Source organism: Pristiophorus japonicus, chromosome 3, assembly GCF_044704955.1.
Source record: "Pristiophorus japonicus isolate sPriJap1 chromosome 3, sPriJap1.hap1, whole genome shotgun sequence".
In the NCBI taxonomy this organism is placed as follows: Eukaryota; Metazoa; Chordata; class Chondrichthyes; family Pristiophoridae; genus Pristiophorus; species Pristiophorus japonicus.
The window spans coordinates 306,063,488-306,087,265 of NC_091979.1; the positions used below are offsets into that span (position 1 = coordinate 306,063,488).

Genomic DNA, 23,778 nt, shown 5'->3' on the forward strand with positions numbered 1-23,778 from the left:
CCAATTTTTACTATGCCAGATTTATTGAATTCAATTTCACAACTTACCATGGTGGGATTTGAACTCATGACTTTCGGGACGCCAGTCCAGTACCATAACAACAGTGTACATCGTCATTGTATACCTGAGCTGCTGCTACTCAGTTACTACTGGAAACGGCCTCATTATAATTCAGGCAGAGTCCAGATGATCGGATACCTCCGTACGTTGCGGAGACTATTTCTCGTAAAATTGATTCTGCAATATAAAGGTGGTTATAAAACCTTGCATGGAATCTCGGGACAACATTTTAAACACTAGCAGCTGCCAGTTTGAATTAAGATCAAAATAATGCCTCTAACATTATTCAGTGCAAGCTGCTGACACCATACAACTGAAGATCTCGGTGGTTGATAACTTATTTTAAGAGTCCATTACTTCTTGTGTTCCCCCGGAGCCCCCACTTTCTACGAGTACCAGGTGCTTGTCTATCACTGGAGGGAAAGATTGGTAGAAGAACCAATTGGAAGTGGGTGGGTCTGATAGAGGACATGCCTGATGAGTTGAGAGGTGCAGTAAAAAGTGCAGAAGTTTTACACAGTAATGCAACACTTTTCTAACACCCAGTTGTTCTTGTACAGCTCAAAACATTGATGTTCAGATATTTGGCAACAAGCTGTACCTTTAGGACCTCCTGTTATAAGTTTTCAACATTTGCCCATAATATGCCCTGGAATGAAATACACTACTACAAATTAATCTGGCAGTACATGCATGAAAAACTAAGCTCCAAATATTCAATGCCAAGAATCAATAGACACGTTGGATGGCTTTAATCTTGGTTGGAAACCCTCCCAATGTTAGATAAAGCTGTTACAGGGTAATGCATTATATCTTGAACACCTGGGACAAGGAACACATCGTTTTATTAATAATTACTACACTTGCTTGATAGCATTGCTGCAAAGCCAGAGTAAAGAGAAAGAAGAAACTACATTTCAACAATCAATTGTAATTATTATAAGTTCATAGGAAACCTAGACAGTTTAACATATTCATTAACTTTTGCTGAATGAACTGTGGAGCCCCTTCTGTTGAATGTAGAAGGTTTCCTGACTCTTACTACCGTAACAATTTGTCGGACAAATTCAATAGCAATCGTTTTGTGGCCACTCATATTAATGGGAGTGAGTTACTTGCCCCTCCCTGTCACCAGAGGAACAGCTCATCATCTGGGGAGGAAGTGGAATGTGATGTCTGAGGGATGATGATTTTTTTTCAACTTATTGGGAGACAGCCTTGCTCTGTGTGTAGTAAAATTGCAAGTGGATTTATAAAGGACATTTACAGTTTAACTACGCAGAGAGAACCTCTTCCTCTTATTGTGTTAAACCTTATAGTTGCAGTCTCGGGCATGCATGCAAACTCAAACCAGGGATCGGTAACAGTGGAGGCTGCATATCCCTAAATGTTAAAGAACCTTTGCCAAAGCGCTACTTCTGTCTGCTGGTACAGCCTTCATACTTGCCAACTCCCAGGTTCCTGAGAGAGTCTTTTGAGGTTAAAGGGCAACTCTATTTTCCTCCTGGTTCAGCAGGGTTTCCAACCAGAGCTTGCACATTCCATGGGTGGACCAATAGTGAGCAACTCACTGAAGGTAAGCAATTGCTTTCTGCTAGCTTGCTGATTAAAGCCAGCCAGGTTAAAGTTAACTATATTTTACATTTGCACAATTGCAATTTTTTTCAAACAAAAATTGTCGGGCCTAATGTTTAATTCGTTTATAAACCTTTTAGTTTCCTACGGGGTTAGGATCATACAGTTTTACAGCACAGAAAGAGGCCATTCAGCCCACCGTGCCTGTGCTGACATCTTGTATAAGCTATTCCACTTAATCTCATTCCTCTGCCTTTTCCATGTATCCTTTTAAAATGTTTCTTTTGCCAATATTTATCCACTTTCCTTTTTAAAAACTATTGTTGATTCTGTTCCCACCACTGTTTCTGGTAGGACATTGCATGAGCTAAGAAGCATCTGTGTTTTTAAAAAAAAACCCTTCGTTCTGATTATGATGATCCTAAATTTATTCCCTCTAGTTCCTGACTCTCTGACCAGTGGAAGCAGTTTTCCCCTATTTACCTTATCAACTCCTCTCATTATTTTGAAACACCTTACCCTAGCTCCAATCACCTGCTTTCTGTCTAAATGGTATTTTGCATTGTGTTGATTTTCCAAATCCATGATTTGATTAGTGTCGTCATCATCATCATCATAGGCGGTCCCTCGACCGAGGATGACTTGCTTCCACATGAGTTCACAGATGTTTCAATGAAGGACCCGATGTTCCAGTCCTGAACTCCAATTGAGGGGGTGGAAGATGCCTGTGAGTGGATTTTTTTAACGTGTGGTGGCCGTTGCATATCAGCCACCACATGGGCTTGGCAAAGCTAGGCCTTGGTCCAGTGGCAAGGATTAACCAAGACGACTGGAGACCTGCTCTGCTGCACAGACCAAGTGCACGCACACATCGCAGTGTGGGCTGGCCCGTGCTGCCCCTGGGCCCTCGGCTCTTCTGGGCCCCGTACCCTCATCTGTCGCACCTCCGCCACGATCTCTCGCCACTCCTCCGCCACAAACATTCACCGCATCTCGCCACAAACACTCGCCGCTCATCCACCCCAACCTTCCCACCCCTCTGTACCTGCTGATGTTCCTGCCCACGCTTTCCTGAGTTTGTTGTAAATTCTGTATCGCCACTCTCGCCTATCAACCTGAAGATGGCATGCATTCCTCTCCCCCCCCGCCCCCCCCACCCACATTTTCACTTTTTTTCCTCAATAAATCCTTCCTCTCTTCCCAGGAGGAATGGATTGTTAGCATTGTGTAGAAGTTAAAGCTTGCCACCTGGCGACCTGCCTGAGATACAGTAATTAACATCACAGTAGTCACACACGAGAATTTTTTTTCATTTTCAGTTGTATAGATGTACAGCTCTTTTACCGTTGTAAAATGTTGAAAAGAAATGTGCATCATTTAAAAGTCTTGAGCAGCGTAATCCTACAATAATTATGCCTTTTGAATTAAAGCACTAGATTTCAAAATACTCAATTGAATTAAGAATTATGTTGGAAAGATTTGTCTCTGTTACCCTTTAGGTTTATTGTCCTTTAGGTTTATGTAGTGTACTTTTCCCACTGTAATGATATTGGAGTAATAAAGTAGCACATGGTCAATGCTTTTGACCTCGCATAAGAGCTCACTGACCTATATTGGCTCCTGATCTAATGCCTCGCATCTAAAATTCCCTCCATGGCTCGCCGCATCCTACCTCTGTAATCTTCCGCCAGCCCTACAGCCCTCGGAGCTCTCCAACTCAGTCCTCTTGTGCATCCCCCACTTCCTTTGCCCCAGCATTGGTGGCCGTGCCTGCAACCGTCCAGGCCCTAAGCTCTGGAATTCCCTCCCTAAACCTCTTCGTTCCTCTTCTCCTTTAAGATGCTAATTAAAATCTACCTTTGTGACCAAACCCTTGTTCACCTGTCCTAACAGAAGAACTAGGAACAGGAGTAGGCCATTTGGTCCCTTGAGCCTGCTCTACCATTCAATAAGATCATGGCTGATCTGATCATGGACTCGGCTCCACTTCCCCGCCCGCTCCCCATAACCCTTTACTCCCTTATCGCTCAAAAATCTGTCTATCTCCACCTTAAATATATTCAATGATCCAGCCTCCACAGCTTTGGGGAAGAGAATTCCATAGATTTACAACCCTCAGAGAAAAAAATTCCTCCTCATCTCAATTTTAAATGGGCAGCCCCTTATTCTGAGACTATGTCCCCTAGTTTTAGTTTCCCCCATGAGTGGAAATATCCTCTCTGCATCCACCTTGTCGAGCCCCCTCATTATCTTATATGTTTCAATAAGATGACCTCTCATTCTTCTGAAATCCAATGTGTATAGGCCCAACCTACTCAACCTATCGTTAAGTTAACCGCCTCATCTCTGGAATCAACCTAATGAACCTTCTTTGAACAGCCTCCCAATATCCTTCCTTAAATACGGAGACCAAAACTGTACGCAGTACTCCAGGTGTAGCCTCACCAATAGCCTGTACAGTTGCAGCAGAACTTCTCTGCTTTTATACTCCATCCCCCAATAATAATAAAGGTAAAGGCCAATATCCATTTGCCTTCCTGAGCACTTGCTGTACCTGCATACTCATAGAAACATAGAAAATAGGTGCAGGAGTAGGCCATTCGGCCCTTCTAGCCTGCACCGCCATTCAATGAGTTCATGGCTGAACATTCAACTTCAGTACCCCATTCCTGCTTTCTCGCCATACCCCTTGATCCCCCTAGCAGTAAGGACCTCATCTAACTCCTTTTTGAATATATTTAGTGAATTGGCCTCAACAACTTTCTGTGGTAGAGAATTCCACAGGTTCACCACTCTCTGGGTGAAGAAGTTCCTCCGCATCTCGGTCCTAAATGGCTTACCCCTTATCCTTAGACTGTGACCCCTGGTTCTGGACTTCCCCAACGTTGGGAACATTCTTCCTGCATCTAACCTGTCTAACCCCGTCAGAATTTTATATGTTTCTATGAGGTCCCCTCTCATTCTTCTGAACTCCAGTGAATACAAGCCCAGTTGATCCAGTCTTTCTTGATAGGTCAGTCCCGCCATCCCGGGAATCAGTCTGGTGAACCTTCGCTGCACTCCCTCAATAGCAAGAATGTCCTTCCTCAGGTTAGGAGACCAAAACTGTACACAATACTCCAGGTGTGGCCTCACCAATGCCCTGTACAACTGTAGCAACACCTCCCTGCCCCTGTACTCAAATCCCCTTGCTATGAAGGCCAACATGCCATTTGCTTTCTTAACCGCCTGCTGCGCCTGCATGCCAACCTTCAATGACTGATGTACCATGACACCCAGGTCTCTTTGCACCTCCCCTTTTCCTAATCTGTCACCATTCAGATAATAGTCTGTCTCTCTGTTTTTACCACCAAAGTGGATAACCTCACATTTATCCACATTATACTTCATCTGCCATGCATTTGCCCACTCACCTAACCTATCCAAGTCGCTCTGCAGCCTCACAGCATCCTCCTCGCAGCTCACACTGCCACCCAACTTAGTGTCATCCGCAAATTTGGAGATACTACATTTAATCCCCTCATCTAAATCATTAATGTACAGTGTAAACAGCTGGGGCCCCAGCACAGAACCTTGCGGTACCCCACTAGTCACTGCCTGCCATTCTGAAAAGTACCCATTTACTCCTACTCTTTGCTTCCTGTCTGACAACCAGTTCTCAATCCATGTCAGTACACTACCCCCAATCCCATGTGCTCTAACTTTGCACATCAATCTCTTGTGTGGGACCTTGTCGAACGCCTTCTGAAAGTCCAAATATACCACATCAACTGGTTCTCCCTTATCCACTCTACTGGAAACATCCTCAAAAAATTCCAGAAGATTTGTCAAGCATGATTTCCCTTTCACAAATCCATGCTGACTTGGACCTATCATGTCACCTCTTTCCAAATGCACTGCTATGACATCCTTAATAATTGATTCCATCATTTTACCCACTACCGATGTCAGGCTGACCGGTCTATAATTCCCTGTTTTCTCTCTCCCTCCTTTTTTAAAAAGTGGGGTTACATTGGCTACCCTCCACTCCATAGGAACTGATCCAGAGTCAATGGAATGTTGGAAAATGACTGTCAACGCATCCACTATTTCCAAGGCCACCTCCTTAAGTACTCTGGGATGCAGTCCATCAGGCCCTGGGGATTTATCGGCCTTCAATCCCATCAATTTCCCCAACACAATTTCCCGGCTAATAAGGATTTCCCTCAGTTCCTCCTCCTTACTAGACCCCCCGACCCCTTTTATAACCGGAAGGTTGTTCGTGTCCTCCTTCGTGAATACCGAACCAAAGTACTTGTTCAATTGGTCCGCCATTTCTTTGTTCCCCGTTATGACTTCCCCTGATTCTGACTGCAGGGGACCTACATTTGTCTTTACTAACCTTTTTCTCTTTACATATCTATAGAAACTTTTGCAATCCGTCTTAATGTTCCCTGCAAGCTTCTTCTCATACTCCATTTTCCCTGCCCTAATCAAACCCTTTGTCCTCCTCTGCTGAGTTCTAAATTTCTCCCAGTCCCCAGGTTCGCTGCTATTTCTGGCCAATTTGTATGCCACTTCCTTGGCTTTAATACTATCCCTGATTTCCCTTGATAGCCACGGTTGAGCCACCTTCCCTTTTTTATTTCTATGCCAGACAGGAATGTACAATTGTTGTAGTTCATCCATGCGGTCTCTAAATGTCTGCCATTGCCCATCCACAGTCAACCCCTTAAGTATCATTCGCCAATCCATCCCAGCCAATTCACGCCTCATACCTTCAAAGTTAGCCTTCTTTAAGTTCTGGACCATGGTCTCTGAATTAACTGTTTCATTCTCCATCCTAATGCAGAATTCCACCATATTATGGTCACTCTTCCCCAAGGGGCCTCGCACAACGAGATTGCTAATTAATCCTTTCTCATTACATAACACCCAGTCTAAGATGGCCTCCCCCCTAGTTGGTTCCTCGACATATTGGTCTAAAAAACCATCCCTTATGCACTCCAGAAAATCCTCCTCCACCGTATTGCTTCCAGTTTGGTTAGCCCAATCTATGTGTTTTTGTGTTTCATGCACAAGGACCCCAGGTCCCTCTGTACTGCAGCACTTTGTCTCCATTTAAATTATAATTTGCTTTTCTGTTTTTTCTGCCAAAGTGGATAACCCCACATTTTCCCACATTATACTCCCAACTGCCAAAGTTTTGCCCACTCACTTAGCCTGTCTATATCCCTTTGCAGAATTTATGTGTTCTTCTCACAATTTGCTTTCCCACCCATCTTTGTATCATCAGCAAACTTGGCTACATTACACTCGGTCCCTTCATCCAAGTCATTAATATAGATTGTAAATAGTTGATGCCCCAGGACCGATCCCTGCAGCACCCCATTAGTTATTGTTTGCCAACTGGAAAATTACCCATTTAACTCGACTCTGTTTTCTGTTAGTTAGCCAATCCTCTATCCACGTTAATATATTACCCCCAACTCAGTGAACTTTTATCTTGTGCAGTAACCTTTTATGTAGCACCTTATCGAATGCCTTCTGGAAATCCAAATACTCCACATCCACTGGTTCCCCCTTATCCACCCTGCTCGTTAGATCCTCAAAGAATTCCAGAAAATTTGTCAAACATGATTTCCCTTTTATAAAACTGTGCTGACTCTGCTTGATTGAATTATGCTTTTCCAAATGTCCCGCTACTGCTTCCTTAATAATGGACTCCAGCATTTTCCGAATGACAGATGTTAGGCTAGCTGGTCTATATCTCTGCAGCCAGTTCTTTTAAAACCCTAGGATGTAAGCCATCAGGTCCACGGGACTTGTCCGCCTTTAGTCCCATTATCTTACCGAGTTACTACTTCTTTAGTGATTGTATTAAGTTCCTCCCTCCCTGTAGCCCCTAGATTATCCACCATTGGGATATTTTTAGTGCCTTCTACCATAAAGACCGATACAAAATATTTGTTCAACGTCTCTGCCAGTTTCCTATTCTCCATTATTAATTCCCCAGTCTCATCCTCTGGGGGACCAACTCTTTAACCGCTTTTTTCCTTTTTATGTACCTGTAGAAACTCTTACAATCTGTTTTTATATTTTGTGCTAGTTTACTTTCATAATCTATCTTCCCTCTCTTCATTTTTTTAGTCGTTCTTTGCTGGCTTTTAAAAGTTTCCCAATCGTCTGGCCTCCCTCTAGTCTTGGCCACATTGTATTCCCTTGTTTTTAATTTGATACCATCCCTTATTTCCTTAGTTAGCTGTGGATGACTAATGTCTCCTCGTTTGGCTCAGTGTCAGATTTTGTGAAGCGCCTTGGGACATTTCACTACGTTGAAGGTGCTGCACTAACAGCCAGTATTCAGCCTTGAAAAAGATGTATCATCACTGTTTCAGACTTCTCTAAAATTAGGTTGCGATGGAATGCAAATCAATGAGATACCTGTATATTCAAAATATTGGCTGTTACAATTTGACTTCCTGTCCTTTGTGGACTCTCATTGTGGTAAAGCCTATAATCCTTTTATCTATTATTGCCTGTGGACTTTTATATATTGTCTGTTTTCCACAACAGTGAGACAGATTGAGGGGGGCGGGGGATGGTAAATTGGGTGGGTAGTTAAAATGTTATTTTTTTAGATCACGATCTGGCTCCAACATGCCCACCTCCGGATTTAATGGAGGCTCATTTGTATGGCTGTAAGTAACCCTGCTGCGGCAATTAACATCCTTATGAGACGTTAACGAGGTCTTTTTGCATTGAATTTTACTTAGCTTTGAATTTAATGTCTCCAACGTGGGTTTCGTGGGGCAGCTGAAGGGAGGCGGGAAGGGATGGATCCAGCAGGACCTACCATCCACGGTCACCCCCTGAACCCCCCCCCCCCCGACCTTTCAACCACAATGTCCCCAGCCCCCCACCCCTCCTGTCTTTCCATCCATGAACTTCCACTCCTCCCCACACGACCTTCCAACCATGAACCACTCCTCCCCACACGACCTTCCAACCACGAACCACTCCTCCCCACACAACCTTCCAACCATGAACCACTCCTCCCCACACGACCTTCCAACCGTGAACCACTCCTCCCTACACGACCTTCCAACCATGAACCACTCCTCCCCACACAACCTTCCAACCATGAACCACTCCTCCCCACACGACCTTCCAACCGTGAACCACTCCTCCCTACACGACCTTCCAACCATGAACCACTCCTCCCCACACGACCTTCCAACCATGAACCACTCCTCCCCACACCTTCCATCTATGAGCCCCTCCCCCTGACCTTCCATCCATGAACCCCTCCCCCTGACCTTCCAACCATGAACCCCCCACCCGACCTTCCATCCACGATGTCCCATCCCCCCCGCCCCCCCGACCTTCCACGATCTACTGCTCCCGACTTTCCAACCACGATCTCACCATGCCTCCTCCCAGCTCCCCAGCTACGGCCGACCATCACAGGCTTTCCTGCCTGTTTGTGAGACAGCTTCTCAATCTGGGAAACAGACAAAAATAATTAAATGAGATCCTGCTGTAGAATTCGGCAGGATTTTTGTGTTACTTAACCGCATTTCTGGGTTTCCTGACCACTCCAACTTCACAAATCACTCTGGATCTATATTGTGGCAGTCAAGGCATAAAAGGCATTTCCCACTTGGCTATAAAGCTGTTATTGATATTTATCATTTGCCACTGCTCCCATTATCTGCAAATTTGGACAGTTCAGTCATAATTCCATCCTCAATCATTTATTAAAAAATTATAAACCCCAGTGTCCCCAACATTGAGTCATGTGACACTCCTACAGCTAACTGGCTCCCAACCAGATACCTTCCCATGCACTGTATTGTCTACCAACCAACTATTTTCCAATCCGCTTCATACATTCCCATTTATACTATGCAATTTGGACCTTTCCCAGTACCTTCCTGAAATCTAGGTAGAAAATATCCATTGTCTCTGCCCCATCTGTCGTCATCTCAAAGAAATCCAATAAATTAGTCAAGCATGATTTTCTGCTAATAAAACTTGTGTGTCCCTTAAGGTGCTCTTTTTATATTGTCCTTCGTAATACTTTCAAACATGTTCCCAACAGTGGAAGTAAGGCTTGCATGTCTTTAATTTGATGGTTCACCCCGTCCCTATTTTGAAGATGTGAGTCACATTTTTAATTTTCCAATCCTCTGGGGTTTGGCCCGAGCCCAATGAACTTTGAAAAATAACCACAAGGGGATTCTTGATCGTCTGAGTCAGTTCCTTCAGTACCCAGGGATGAAAGTTGTCAGAGCCAGGAGCCTTATCTACCTTGACTTTTAACAACCTTGCCAATATGTCCTCTCCTTATGACTTAAAACATTTTCAGTCTATATTCACCTTTAAGCTGTACCGCAATTCTGGCATTTATCCTCCCATTTCTTTTGTGCAAACAGTTGAAAGTAGTAACAGTTTAAAAACTTCATTAATTTCATCACTTCCCCATTGTCATGTTTTAGAGGGCCAATCACTCTTTACACCCTTTGTTTACTCCTGACATCCTTAAAGAATGTTTTGTTCTTAATGTTTTCATCGGTTTGCACTTGCAGCCCCCAGTTTCATGGTATCCCACATCCTATCTTTATAAATCTCGCTATCCTGCTCCTTTCCTGAGCATTCAAATGTTTTATATGCTTTGTCTTTCTCCCTAAAGCCTTTCATAATTTGTTACCAAGCCAAACTGGTCTTACTCACTTTTTTCTGCTCCTGACCTATTTCAAGGATAAATCCCTTTTACATCTTAAAACTATCCCTTTGAAACGATTCCATTTTCCTGCCACTATCTCTGAACCATTTTTCTCATCCCGTTAAAATCAGCTGGTTTAAGATTTAGCATTTTAATTGGCTTCCTTTTGTTTTCCACCCTAATGTCTACCCAGAACATTGTGATGACTAGATCCTAAATTCTCCCTCTTGCTCGCTGGTCCCTCCTCATTCATTCAAACAAAATCTAGTATTGCATTCGCACTTGTGGGTTTCTTAATGTACTGTTTTAGAAACAAGTCTGTCGCAATTTCAATAAATTCTCATTCAAATGCAGACTGTTCCCATTGTGCAGTGCAGTCACTATGAGGAAGATTGAAATCTGCCAGGATTACAACTGAAGACTTGCCACTCATCATCTTCCACAAAACTGCACCAGTTTCTTTGATTGTTTGGTGGCCTGTAGCATTTTCCTATTACAAGCGCTATCCCTTTTACTGTCCTTTTAATGTTGCAGTTGCAAATAAATCTGGGTTAGCCATTTTGTGAGCGCAGGCTTTTCAAAGCAGCAAGTGAAGGTTTAATATCACAGGTTTTTGTTGAAATGTATTTCCTCCTGGCCACGTGCCTCACCATCTCAACACCACTGGATTCAGCCCGCAGTGTGTTTGTGCAATAATCCTTCCTGTTTTTTGAAGTTAGTTGTGTTCATTTTTGTTGGGTAAGGGTTTCAAGGAATATGAAGCAAAGATGGGAAAATGGAATTGAGCTACAGATCTGCCACGATCTAATTGAATGGCAGAGCTGGCTCATGAGGTTAAATGCCCTTACTCCATTTTCTGTGTTCCTAATTCTTTAAAACCCTGAATTTTGGAGGGAAAAAGTAATCACTGTCTTTTTTTTTTAACTGGCTTTGATATATAAAAGATCTTACTTTCTTGACTCTTTTTTTTCCTCTCAACATTTTTGTCATAGCACCTCGCAGTTTCTAGGGAGTATGACAGCGACTCTTTGAAAAGGTTCAGCTGGACGGCCGATACACTGGACAACGTCAACCTTGTTTCCAGCCCCATCCATTCTGGGTAGGTTGCAGTCCACGCTATCCAGCACTATGCATGAAATCTTCACATCTAGAAATGTTCATGCTGACTAAATTTTAGATTTTTTCCTTTTCATGTTTTTTCCCACGACAGCAGTCACATTACTGGATACTAAGACCGCACCTCTGGAGCAAAAGAAACGTGAAGCTTTGGGTTGTCCTGTCCGATTAGTTGGATGTAGTTCTGCTCAACCCCCTCCCTGACCACTCACTTGAAATCAAGGCCCAATCTGGTGGAAGTTCCTAGCTATGCACCTGTGCTTTGCCATTCCCTGGTGTAGCTGTTTCCAACAAGCTCCTTTCTCTTTCCCACCCCACCCCAGCTCAGGCTCCATGTGCTGGGGATCACTTAGCCCTATTTACTATGACTGGAATTTGTCTATTCTTCTTTGTAAAAACTGATGTGTAAAGTCCATTCAGTATCTCTGCCGTAGCACCTGGAGTAGTTTTATACAATTTATGCTTTCTGGGTATACCTAGGATGCTGACCAAGTTTGGCTCATTGTTGTCCAAATTCCTCTCTCGTCTCTTCCCTGTTCAAGACATTGTGTATAACCCTGTAAAGTCAAAAGGATAAATGAAGCCATGCACGCTTAAAAAGTAAAACTTAGTACTATTACAAAGGCACAAATTCAGACAGCAATCTAAACCTTGACTGGTATTGGCCAGGGCTCAGTGGGTAGCACACTTGCCTTGGTTATGGGTTCAGGTCCCATTCCAGAGACTTGAGCACAAAATCTAGATTAACACTCCAATGTAGTACTGAGGGAGAGCTGCATTGTTGTAGGTGCCGTCTTTTGGATGAGACATTAAAGCAATTCAAGACTGAGAGTTCTCCCCGGTGCCTTGGCCAATATTTATCACTCAACCAACATCACTAAAACAGATTATCTGGCTATTATCTCTGCTGTTTGTAAGAGCTTGCTGAGTGCAAATTGGCTGCTGTGTTTTCTACATTAGAGCAGTGACTAGATTTCAAAAGTACTTCATTGGCTGAAAAGCTCTTTGAGAAGCAAGAATGTAGAAAGTGAATTTGAAATACTGAAGAAACGAGGGCTTTTAAGTAGTCAACAATGTGGTTTGGCTGTACTAAATGGCATATACTGCAATGCAAGGAGTATAGTGAATAAGGCAGATGAGCTGAGAGCACAGGTAGACACTTGGGGGTATGGAACCAATGTCCGAGGGGGAGTGTTTGCTAGCGCTGTTGGTGAGGAGTTACACTAGTATGGCAGGGGGATGGGAACCAATACAGGGAGACAGAGGGAAACAAAAAGGAGACAAAAACAAAAGACAGAAAAGAGATGAGTAAAAGTGGAGGGCAGAGAAACCAAAGGCAAGAAACAAAAAGGGCCACTGAATATAAAAGGGGTGCAGGAGGGGTAAAAACTAAAAATCATGGTTTAAAAACTAGGATGAAAACACTCTACCTAAATGCACGCAGCATTAGAAATAAAGTAAATGAGTTGACAGCACAAATCATTACAAATGGGTATGATTTGGTGGCCATTACAGAAACATGGTTGCAAGGTGGCCAAGACTGGGAATTAAACATACAGGGGTATCTGACGATTCAGAAAGATAGGCAAGAAGGGAAAGGAGGTGGGGTAGCTCTGTTAATAAAGGATGATATCAGGGCAGTTGTGAGGGATGATATTGGCTCCAATGAACAAAATGTTGAATCATTGTGGGTGGAGATTAGAGATAGTAAGGGGAAAAAGTCACTGGTCGGTGTAGTTTATAGGCCCCCAAATAATAACTTCATGGTGGGGCGGGCAATAATCAAGGGAATAATGGAGGCATGTGAAAAAGGAACGGCAGTAGTTATGGGGGATTTTAACCTACATATCGATTGGTCAAATCAAATCGCAGGGGGTAGCCTGGAGGAGGAATTCATAGAATGCATACGGGATTGTTTCTTAGAACAGTATGTAACAGAGCCTACAAGGGAACAAGCTATCTTAGATCTGGTCCTGTGTAACGAGACAGGAAAAATAAACGATCTCTTCGTAAAAGATCCTCTCGGAATGAGTGATCACAATATGGTTGAATTTGTAATACAGATTGGGATGAGGAAGTTGTGTCAGAAACGAGCGTACTATGCTTAAACAAAGGGGACTACAGTGGGATGAGGGCAGAGTTGGCTAAAGTAGACTGGAAACAAGGACTAAACGGTGGCACAATTGAGGAACAGTGGAGGACTTTTAAGGAGCTCTTTCATAATGCGCAACAAAAATATATTCCAGTGAAAAAGAAGGGCGGCAAGAGAAGAGATAACCAGCCGTGGATAACCAAGGAAATAAAGGAAAGTATCAAATCAAAGACCAATGCGTATAAGGTGGCCAAGGTTAGTGGGAAACTAGAGGATTGGGAAAATTTTAAGCAACAACAAAGAATGACTAAAAAAGCAATAAAGAAAGGGAAGATAGATTACGAAGGTAAACTTGCGCAAAACATAAAAACAGATAGTAAAAGCTTTTACAGATATATAAAATGGAAAAGAGTGACTAAAGTAAATGTTGGTCCCTTAGAAGATGAGAAGGGGGATTTAATAATGGGAAATGTGGAAATGGCTGAGATCTTAAACAATTATTTTGCTTCCGTCTTCACAGTGGAAGACACAAAAACCATGCCAAAAATTGCTGGTCACAGGAATGTGGGAAGGGAGGACCTTGAGATGATCACTATCACTAGGGAGGTAGTGCTGGACAGACTAATGGGACTGAAGGTAGACAAGTCCCCTGGTCCTGATGAAATGCATCCAGGGTATTAAAAGAGATGGCGGAAGTTATAGCAGATGCATTTGTTATAATCTACCAAAATTCTCTGGACTCTGGGGAGGTACCAGCGGATTGGAGAGCAGCTAATGTAACGCCTCTGTTTAAAAAAGGGGGCAGGCAAAAGGCAGGTAACTATAGGCCGGTTAGTTCAACATCTGTAGTGGGGAAAATGCTTGAAACTATCATTAAGGAAGAAATAGCGGGACATCTGGATAGGAATAGTGCAATCAAGCAGACGCAGCATGGATTCATGAAAGGGAAATCATGTTTAACTAACTTACTGGAATTCTTTGAGGATATAACGAGCATGGTGGATAGAGGTGTACCGATGGATGTGGTGTATTTAAATTTCCAAAAGGCATTCGATAAGGTGCCACACAAAAGGTTACTGCAGAAGATAAAAGTACGCGGAGTCAGAGGAAATGTATTAGTATGGATAGAGAATTGGCTGGCTAACAGAAAGCAGAGAGTCGGGATAAATGGGTCCTTTTCCGGTTGGAAATTAGTGGTGTGCCACAGGGATCAGTACTGGGACCACAACTGTTTACAATATACATAGATGACCTGGAAGAGGGGACAGAATGTAGTGCAACAAAATTTGCAGATGACACTAAGATTAGTGGGAAAGCGGGTTGTGTAGAGGACTCAGAGAGGCTGCAAGGAGATTTGGATAGGTTAAGCGAATGGGCTAAGGTTTGGCAGATGGAATACAATGTCGGAAAGTGTGAGGTCATCCACCTTGGGGAAAAAAAACAGTAAAAGGGAATATTATTTGAATGGGGAGAAATTACAACATGCTGTGGTGCAGAGGGACCTGGGGGTCCTTGTGCATGAATCCCAAAAGGTTAATTTGCAGGTGCAGCAGGTAATCAGGAAGGCAAATGGAATGTTGGCCTTCATTGCGAAAGGGATGGAGTACAAAAGCAGGGAGGTGTTGCTGCAACTGTATAAGTATTGGTAAGGCCGCACCTGGAGTACTGCGTGCAGTTTTGGTCACCTTACTTTAGGAAGGATATACTAGCTTTGGAAGGGGTACAGAGACGATTCACTCGGCTGATTCGAGAAATGAGGGGGTTACCTTATGATGATAGATTGAGTAGACTGGGTCTTTACTCCTTGGAGTTCAGAAGGATGAGGGGTGATCTTATAGAAACATTTAAAATCATGAAAGGGGTAGACAAGATAGAGGCAGAGAGGTTGTTTCCATTGGTGGGGGAGACTAGAACTAGGGGGCACAACCTCAAAATACGGAGGAGCCAATTTAAAACCGAGTTGAGAAAGAATTTCTTCTCCCAGAGGGTTGTGAATCTGTGGAATTTTCTGCCCAAGGAAGCAGTTGAGGCTGGCTCATTGAATGTTTTCAAGTCAAAGATAGATAGATTTTTAAGCAATAAGGGAATTAAGGGTTACGGGGAGAGGGCGGGTAAGTGGAGCTGAGTCCACGACCAGATCAGCCATGATCTTATTGAATGGCGGAGCAGGCTCGAGGGGCTGTGTGGCCTACTCCTGTTCCTAATTCTTATGTTCTTATGATACAGCTATTACAGAGACAAGGCTGAAAGAGGGCAGGTATGGTAGCTCAACATTCCTGGTTACAGGATTTTCAGACGGGATAGAGAGGAGGGTAAAAAGGGAGGTGGGGGGTCCCCGTATTGATTTTAAAAACTATTACAGTTGTGAGGAGGGATGATATGTTAGAGGGATCATCAAACGAGGCCATATGGGTCGAACTGAAAAACGAAAAAGGGGTGATCACTCTGCTGGGCGGTACTATAGATCCCCAAACAGTGAGAGGGAGATAGAAGAGCAAATATGTTGGCAAATTTCTGGTGCAAAAACTATAGGGCAGTAATAGGGGATTTCAACTATCCTAATATTAACTGGGACAAAATTAGTGTGAAGGGTATAGAGGGTGCGGAATTCCTAAAATGCATTAGCCAGTATGTTGCAAGCGCAACATGGGAGGGGGTAGTTCTCGATTTTGTTTTAGAGAATGAAGCTGGGCAGGTGGAATGGGTATCAGTGGGAGAGCATTTAGGTGCTAGTGACCATAATTCAGTTAGATTTAAGGTAATTATGGAAAAGGACAAGGATAGACCAGGAATAAAAGTTCTAAATTGGGGAAAAGCCAACTTTGCTGAGCTGAGACGTGATTTAGCCTGTTTTTAGTGGGCTGGAAACAGCTACTTGAAGGTAAATCAGTTTCAGAGCAGTGGGAGGCATTCAAGGGGGAAATCCGGAGGGTTCAGGCCAAATATGTGCCCTTAAAGAAAAAAGATGGGATTAACAAATCTAGAGCCCCCTGGATGTCATGGGGCATACAGACTGGATAAAGAAAAAAAAGGGAAGTTTATGACAGATAACAAGGGCTTAAATACTGCAGAAACTCGGAGTATCGAAAGTCCAGGGGTGAAATTAAAAGGGATATTAGGAAAGTAAAGAGAGAGCATGAAAAAATTTTGGCAGGTAAAATCAAGGAAAACCCAAAGATGTTTTATAAATACATTAAGAGCAAGAGAAAAACTAAAGAAAGGGTAGGGCCCTATTAGAGGTAACCTGTGTGTGGAGGAGGAAAATGTGGGTCTGGTTCTTAATGAATACTTTGTGTCTGTTTTCACAAAAGAGGAGTGATGCAGAAATTGCTTTCGAGGAGGAGGAGTGTGAAATATTAGATGAAATAAACATAGAGAGGAGGTATTAAGGGGTTTAGCAGCTTTAAAAGTGGATAAGTCCCCAGGCCCAGATGAAATGTATCCGAAGTTGTTAAGCAAAGCAAAAGAGGAAATAGCAGAAACTTTGACCAACATTTTCCAATCCTCTCTGGCTTCAGGTGTGGTGCCAGAGGACTCGAGGACTGCTAATGTGGTACCTTTGTTTAAGAAGGGAAAAAGGGATCGACCGAGTAATTACAGGCCAGTCAGCCTAACCTCTATATTGGAAACATTACTGGAAGAAGTCCTGAAGGACATTTAGAAAGACACGAGTTAATCAGGGACAGTGAGCATGGATTTAAGGGAAAGTCGTGCCTGACTAACTTGATTGAATTTTTCGAGAAGGTAACCAGGAGGGTCAAAGAGGGCAGTGCATATGATGTAGTATATATGGAATTTAACAAAGCTTTTGATAAGGTCCTACATGGTCACGAAAGTAAATACCCATGGGGTCAAGGGCAAAGTGACTAGTTGGATCCAGAATTGGCTCCGAGGAAGGAAGCAAAAGGGTAATGGTTGATGGGTGTTTTTGTGACTGGAAAGATGTTTCCAGTTGGGTTCAGCAGGGCTCAGTACTAGGTCCCTTGCTTTTTGTGGTCTACGTCAATGATCTAGACTTGAATATAGGGGGTATGATTTAAGAAGTTTTCAGATGATACTAAAATCGGCTGTGTGGTTGATAATGAAGAAGCAAGTTACGGACTGTAGGAAGATATCAATCCACTGGTCAGGTGGGCAGAACAGTGGCAAATGGAATTTAATCTGGAGAAATGTGAGGTAATGCATTTGGGGAGGGCTAACAAGAAAAAGGGATAGGACACGGAGAAGTGTAGAGGAACAAAGAAAGGGACCTGGGAGTGCATGTCCACAGATCCCTAAATGCAGCAGGCCAGGTAGATAAGGTGGTTATGAAGGCATTCGGAATGCTGGCCTTTATTAGCTGAGGCATAGAATACAAGAGTGGGGGGTAGGGGGATTATGCTTGAACTGTATAAAACACTGGTTAGGCCACAGCTGGAGTACTGCGTGCAGTTCTGGTCACCGCATTACAGGAAGGATATGACTGCACTGGAGATGGTACAGAGGAGATTTACGATGATGTTGCCGGGAGTGGAGAATCTTAGCAATGAGGACAGATTGGATAGGCTGCGTTTGTTTTCCTTGGAACAGAGGAGGCTGAGGGGAGACCTCATTGAGGTGTATAAAATTATGAGGGGCCTGGATATAGTGGAGAGAAAGGGTCTATTTCCCTTAGCAGAGGGGTCAACAACCAGGGCGCATAAATTTAAAGTCATTGGTACAAGGTTTAGAGGGGATTGGAGGGGAACTTTCTTCACGCAGAGAGTTGTGGGGGTCTGGAACTCACTGCCTGAAAGGGTGGTAGAGGCAGAAACCCTCACCACATTTAAAACGTATTTGGGTGTGCACTTGAAGTGCTGTAACCTGCAGGGTTACGGACCTCGAGCTGGAAAGTGGGATTAGGCTGGATAGCCTCTTGGCCGGCACAGACACAAAGGGCAGAAATGGCCGCCTTCCGTGCTGTAAACTTCTCTGATTCTGCATCTCGAGGTTGTATAAATGCAAGTTCTTTCTGTTAGATCAGCTGTGGCTCAGTAGGCAACACACTTTCTTCTGAGTCAGAAGGTTGTGGGTTCAAGTCCACTCCAGGGACTTAAGCACATAAATCTAGGCTGACACTCCAGTGCAGTACTGAGGGAGTGCTGCACTGTCAGAGGTGCCGTCTTTCGGATTAGACATGAAACCAAGGGGACCCGTCTGCTCTGTCAGGTGGATGTAAAATATCCCATGGCACTATTTCGAACAAGAGCAGAGAAGTTACTCCCAGTATCCTGGCCAATATTTATCCCTCAATCAACATAACAAAAACAGATTATGTGGTCATTATCACATTGCCGTTTGTGGGAGCTTCCTGTGCGCAAATTGGCTGCCGTGTTTCCCACACTACAACAGTGACTACAACCCAAAAGTGCTTCATCAGCTATAAAGCGCTTTGCGATGTCCGGTGCTCGTGAGCATGGTGGATTGAGGTGTACCGATGGATGTGGTGTATTTAAATTTCCAAAAGGCATTCGATAAGGTGCCACACAAAAGGTTACTGCAGAAGATAGAGGTACGCGGAGTCAGAGGAAATGTATTAGCATGGATAGAGAATTGGCTTTTTCGGGTCCTTTTCGGGGTGGAAATTGGTTGTTAGTGGTGTGCCACAGGGATCGGTGCTGGGACCACAACTGTTTACAATATACATAGATGACCTGGAAGAGGGGACAGAGTGTGGTGCAACAAAATTTGCAGGTGGCACAAAGATTAGTGGGAAAGCGGGTTGTGTAGAGGACAGAGAGAGGCTGCAAAGAGATTTGGATAAGTTAAGCGAATGGGCTAAGGTTTGGCAAATGGAATACAATGTCGGAAACTGTGAAGTCATCCACCTTGGGGAAAAAAAACAGTAAAAGGGAATATTATTTGAATGGGGAGAAATTACAACATGCTGAGGTGCAGAGGGACCTGGGGGTCCTTGTGTATGAATCCCAAAAAGTTAGTTTGCAGGTGCAGCAGGTAATCAGGAAGGCGAATGGAATGTTGGCCTTCATTGCGAGAGGGATGGAGTACAAAAGCAGGGAGATCCTGCTGCAACTGTATAGGGTATTGGTAAGGCCGCACCTGGAGTACTGCGTGCAGTTTTGGTCATCTTACTTAAGGAAGGATATACTGGCTTTGGAGGGGGTACAGAGACGATTCACTAGGCTGATTCCGGAGATAAGGGGGTTACCTCATGATGATAGATTGAGTAGACTGGGTCTTTACTCGTTGGAGTTCAGAAGGATGAGGGGTGATCTCATAGAAACATTTAAAATAATGAAAGGGATAGACACGATAGAGGCAGAGAGGTTGTTTCCACTGGTCGGGGAGACTAGAACTAGGGGGCACAGCCTCAAAATACGGGGAGCCAATTTAAAACCGAGTTGAGAAGGAATTTCTTCTCCCAGAGGGTTGTGAATCTGTGGAATTCTCTGCCCAAGGAAGCAGTTGAGGCTAGCTCATTGAATGTATTCAAGTCACAGATAGATCGATTTTTAACCATTAAGGGTTACGGGGAGCGGGCGGGTAAGTGGAGCTGAGTCCACGACCAGATCAGCCATGATCTTGTTGAATGGCGGAGCAGGCTCAAGGGGCTAGATGGCCTACTCCTGTTCCTAATTCTTATGTTCTTATGTTATGTTCTTATGAAAGGCGCTACATAAATTCTTTAAAGTACAGTTTAAAAATTTGAAACCGCTCCCCCAGTGCTGAATGTTTATAAAGGCACGGTGTGGTACTGAGCCAAGAAAGACCAGGAAAGGTCCTGGGTTCAGTTGTTGGTCTGCAAAGAGTTAACTGATCTCGGCTGGGGCGGGAGTTCCGATCGACCTCAGCCAGGGCTAGAGAGGGGAGAATTCCCCTGCGATCCCACTCTCCAAAGCCATCTAGTAACTCCTGAGTGTTAATCAACTTGGTTGTTAAGTGAGAGCAGGATGGAGCTTAGCTGTGCTCCCTTCAACGGTCAAGCATCCTGCCAGCACTCGTAGTCTAGGCGATCGAGTGAAGGCTGGTCGCTTGGGTGAGAGTTTATGGCTACCAGTGTTTTCAAGGAGGAAGAAAATGGGAAATAGCCAATTAAAAACAAAGTATATTAAAGGAGCAGTGCAGCATACTATAGGATCCTTAAAGTTTTGTAATGCTCTTCTCACCTCATTGATTTTAGTAGTCTGCTAATAATAGCCTAGAAATGTAATTTCCTGCTTCAATTCATTCTGAGGAAACTGGCACACTAATTCTAACAGTGCCGTGTAGATTGTAACCTCTATACTGCAAGATTAAATATTTGGGCCAAGATTACATTGCAAGCAAACAGAGTTGCCTCGCCCTCACCCACCTTGCCTTTTGTTATGTATGTAACTATGTAATACTTGCCACCAGATGGCGCAGCTTTTGGAGTCCTAATGGTCACCTGCACACATGCAGGGTCAGTATAAAAGGTTGGCTACCATGTTGTTTAGGCACTCTGGAGTTGGAATAAAGACGACTACGGTCAACATTAAGTTTAGCTCACAGTACTCAGCCTTGTGGAGTTCTTCTATACATAACAATTGGCGACGAGTAACAGAATACGAACCTTCATGCAACCATGGCTGCCGTTGGAATTCGTAGAGGGTGATGATTGGGAAGCCTTCGTCGAGTGTCTCGACCAGTACTTTGTGGCCAACGAGCTGGAAGGAGACACTAACGCAGCCAAGCGCAGGACGGTTCTCCTCACCGTCTGTGGGCCTAAAATATACGGCCTCATCAAGAATCTGCTTGCATTGACAAAACCAACGGAGAAGGAATATACAGAGTTGTGCACACTGGTTCGGGACCACCTCAAGCCGAAGGAGAATATCCTCATGGCCAGATATCACTTTTACACGCACCATCGCTCCGGGGGTCAGTACGTGGCGGATTATGTCGCCGACCCGAGATGCCGCGCAGGATCTTGCGATTTTGGAGCTGCATTGGGGCAAATGCTGCAGGACTTTTTCATGCTGGGCATCAGCCACGAGGTCATTCTTCGAAAGCTGCTGGCTGCTGAAATCGTAGACCTGGGCGATCGCCCAGGCATGCATGGCCATGGATGATAACACCAAACGGATATCTTCTCAACATCGAAGCTCACCGGCATAAAATGACTCACAGTCCGCCATCGGGGTGATTGTGAATCCATTAGTACCGTGTTGGTGCTGCGGGGGTAATCATCGGGCCCATCAATATCGATTCAAGCACTACATGTGCAAAGGCTGCGCAACAATGGGGCACCTCCAGCGAAGGTGGCATACCACGTAGCAGAGGATGATCGATCCGGCACGGATCATGCAGCACAGGCAACAGGAATAAGTGTATGGGGTACATAGCTTCACCACCAAGAGCCCTCCTATAATGCTGAAAGTCAAATTAAATGGAGTTCCAGTATCCATTGAGTTGGATACGGGTGCGAGTCAGACAATAATGAGCCAGAAGGCTTTCGAGAAACTGTGGGGCTATAAAGCACAAAGGCCCCAACTGAGCCCGATTAATACACCAAAGAGCTCATACCAGTCATTGGAAGTACGGCAGTGAAGGTATCATATGAAGGAGCTGTGTATGACCTATCATTGTGGATTGTTCCAGGCATTGGCCCAACGCTGTTCGGCAGAAGCTGGCTTGAAAAGATTAGATGGAATAGGAACGACATCAAAGCACTATCTTCAGTGGATGACTCCTCGTGTGCTCAAGTGCTGAGCAAGTTTCCCTCACTATTCGAACCAGGCATCGGCAACTTCACAGGCGCCAACGTACAGATCCATCTAGACCTCTTGTGCACGGCCCATCTATCACAAGGCTCGGGCGGTTCCGTACATGATGAGGGAGAAAGTCGAGATCGAACTGGACAGACTCCCAGAACTGGCGAAGGAATCATATCGCCAGTTGAGTTCAACGAGTGAGCCAGTCCAATTGTTTCGGTGTTAAAAAGCGATGGCACGATCAGAATCGGCGGAGAGGTAACGATTAACCGAGTCTCACCACAGGACCAGTACCCACTGCCCAAGGCAGATGACCTGTTCACAACGTCAGTGGGGGGGGAAATCGTTCACCAAGTTGGACCTAACATCTGCCTACATGACACAGGAGCTGGCTGAATCTTCAAAAAGACTGACGTGCATCAACACACACAAAGGGCTGTTTATATACCACAGGTGCCCTTTCGGGATTCGCTCGGCTGCAGCCATTTTCCAGAGAAACATGGAGTTTGCTGAAATCTGTTCCACGCACCGTTGTGTTTCAAGACGGCATCCTGATCACTGTTCGTGATACCATCGAACATCTACACAACCAGGAAGAGGTTCGAAGTCGCCTAGACAGAGTGGGACTCAGACTGAAATGCTCCAAGTGTGTTTTCTAGCGCCAGAAGTCGAATTTTTGGGGAAAAAGATTGCAGCAGACGGCATCAGGCCCACTGACTCAAAGACAGAAGCCATCAAGAATGCACCCAGACCACAGAATGTGACAGAGCTGCGTTCGTTCCTGGGACACCTCAACTATTTGCTAACTTTCTACCCGGGTTGAGCACGTTGTTAGAGCCTTTGCACATGTTGCTACATAAGGGTGACGACTGGGTTTGGGGCAAATCTCAAGACACAGCCTTTGAGAAGGCCAGGAACCTGCTATGTTCAAATAAGTTACCTTTACACTATGACCCATGTAAACGTTTAGTGCTAGCTTGTGACGACTCATTGTATGGGGTCGGCAGTATGCTACAGCAAGCAATGCATCGGGTTGCAACAGGTTGTATATGCCGTCTAAAAGTCTAAGGCTGAGAGCCTATAGTATGGTCGAGAAAGAGGTGTTAGCATGTGTATATGTGGTTAAGAAAATGCACCAATACCGATTTGGACTTCGGTTTGAGCTTGAAACTGACCACAAGCCGCTCATTTCGCTGATTTCAGAGAGCAAAGGTATAAATACCAATGCTTCATCCCGCATCCAAAGATGGGCACTAACATTATCCGCTTATGATTGTTAACCGCCACAGACCAGGCACTGAAAACTGTGCCGATGCTCTCAGCCGGCTACCATTACCCACAACTGGGGTTGAAATGGCGCAGCCCGCAGACTTGTCATGGATGTTTTTGAGAGCGAGGGGTCACCCATCACAGCTCGCCAGATCAGGACCTGGACCAGCCAGGATCCTGTGCTATGATTAGTAAAGAGTTACGTCCTAAATGGGAACTGGTCGGCCGTTCCCAGGGAAATGCAAGAT

General features: G+C 44.4%; 1 protein-coding gene across 1 annotated transcript in view; it reads left to right on the forward strand.

The window, feature by feature from the left end:
• ank3b (ankyrin 3b) overlaps positions 1-23,778 on the forward strand; it is a 614,562-nt gene that overhangs the window by 475,906 nt on the left and 114,878 nt on the right. Inside the window, exons 27-28 of the mRNA XM_070876860.1 lie at positions 1,574-1,636; positions 11,335-11,441. Of these exons, the coding sequence (XP_070732961.1) occupies positions 1,574-1,636; positions 11,335-11,441 (170 nt within the window). The remainder of the gene's footprint in view (positions 1-1,573; positions 1,637-11,334; positions 11,442-23,778) is intronic.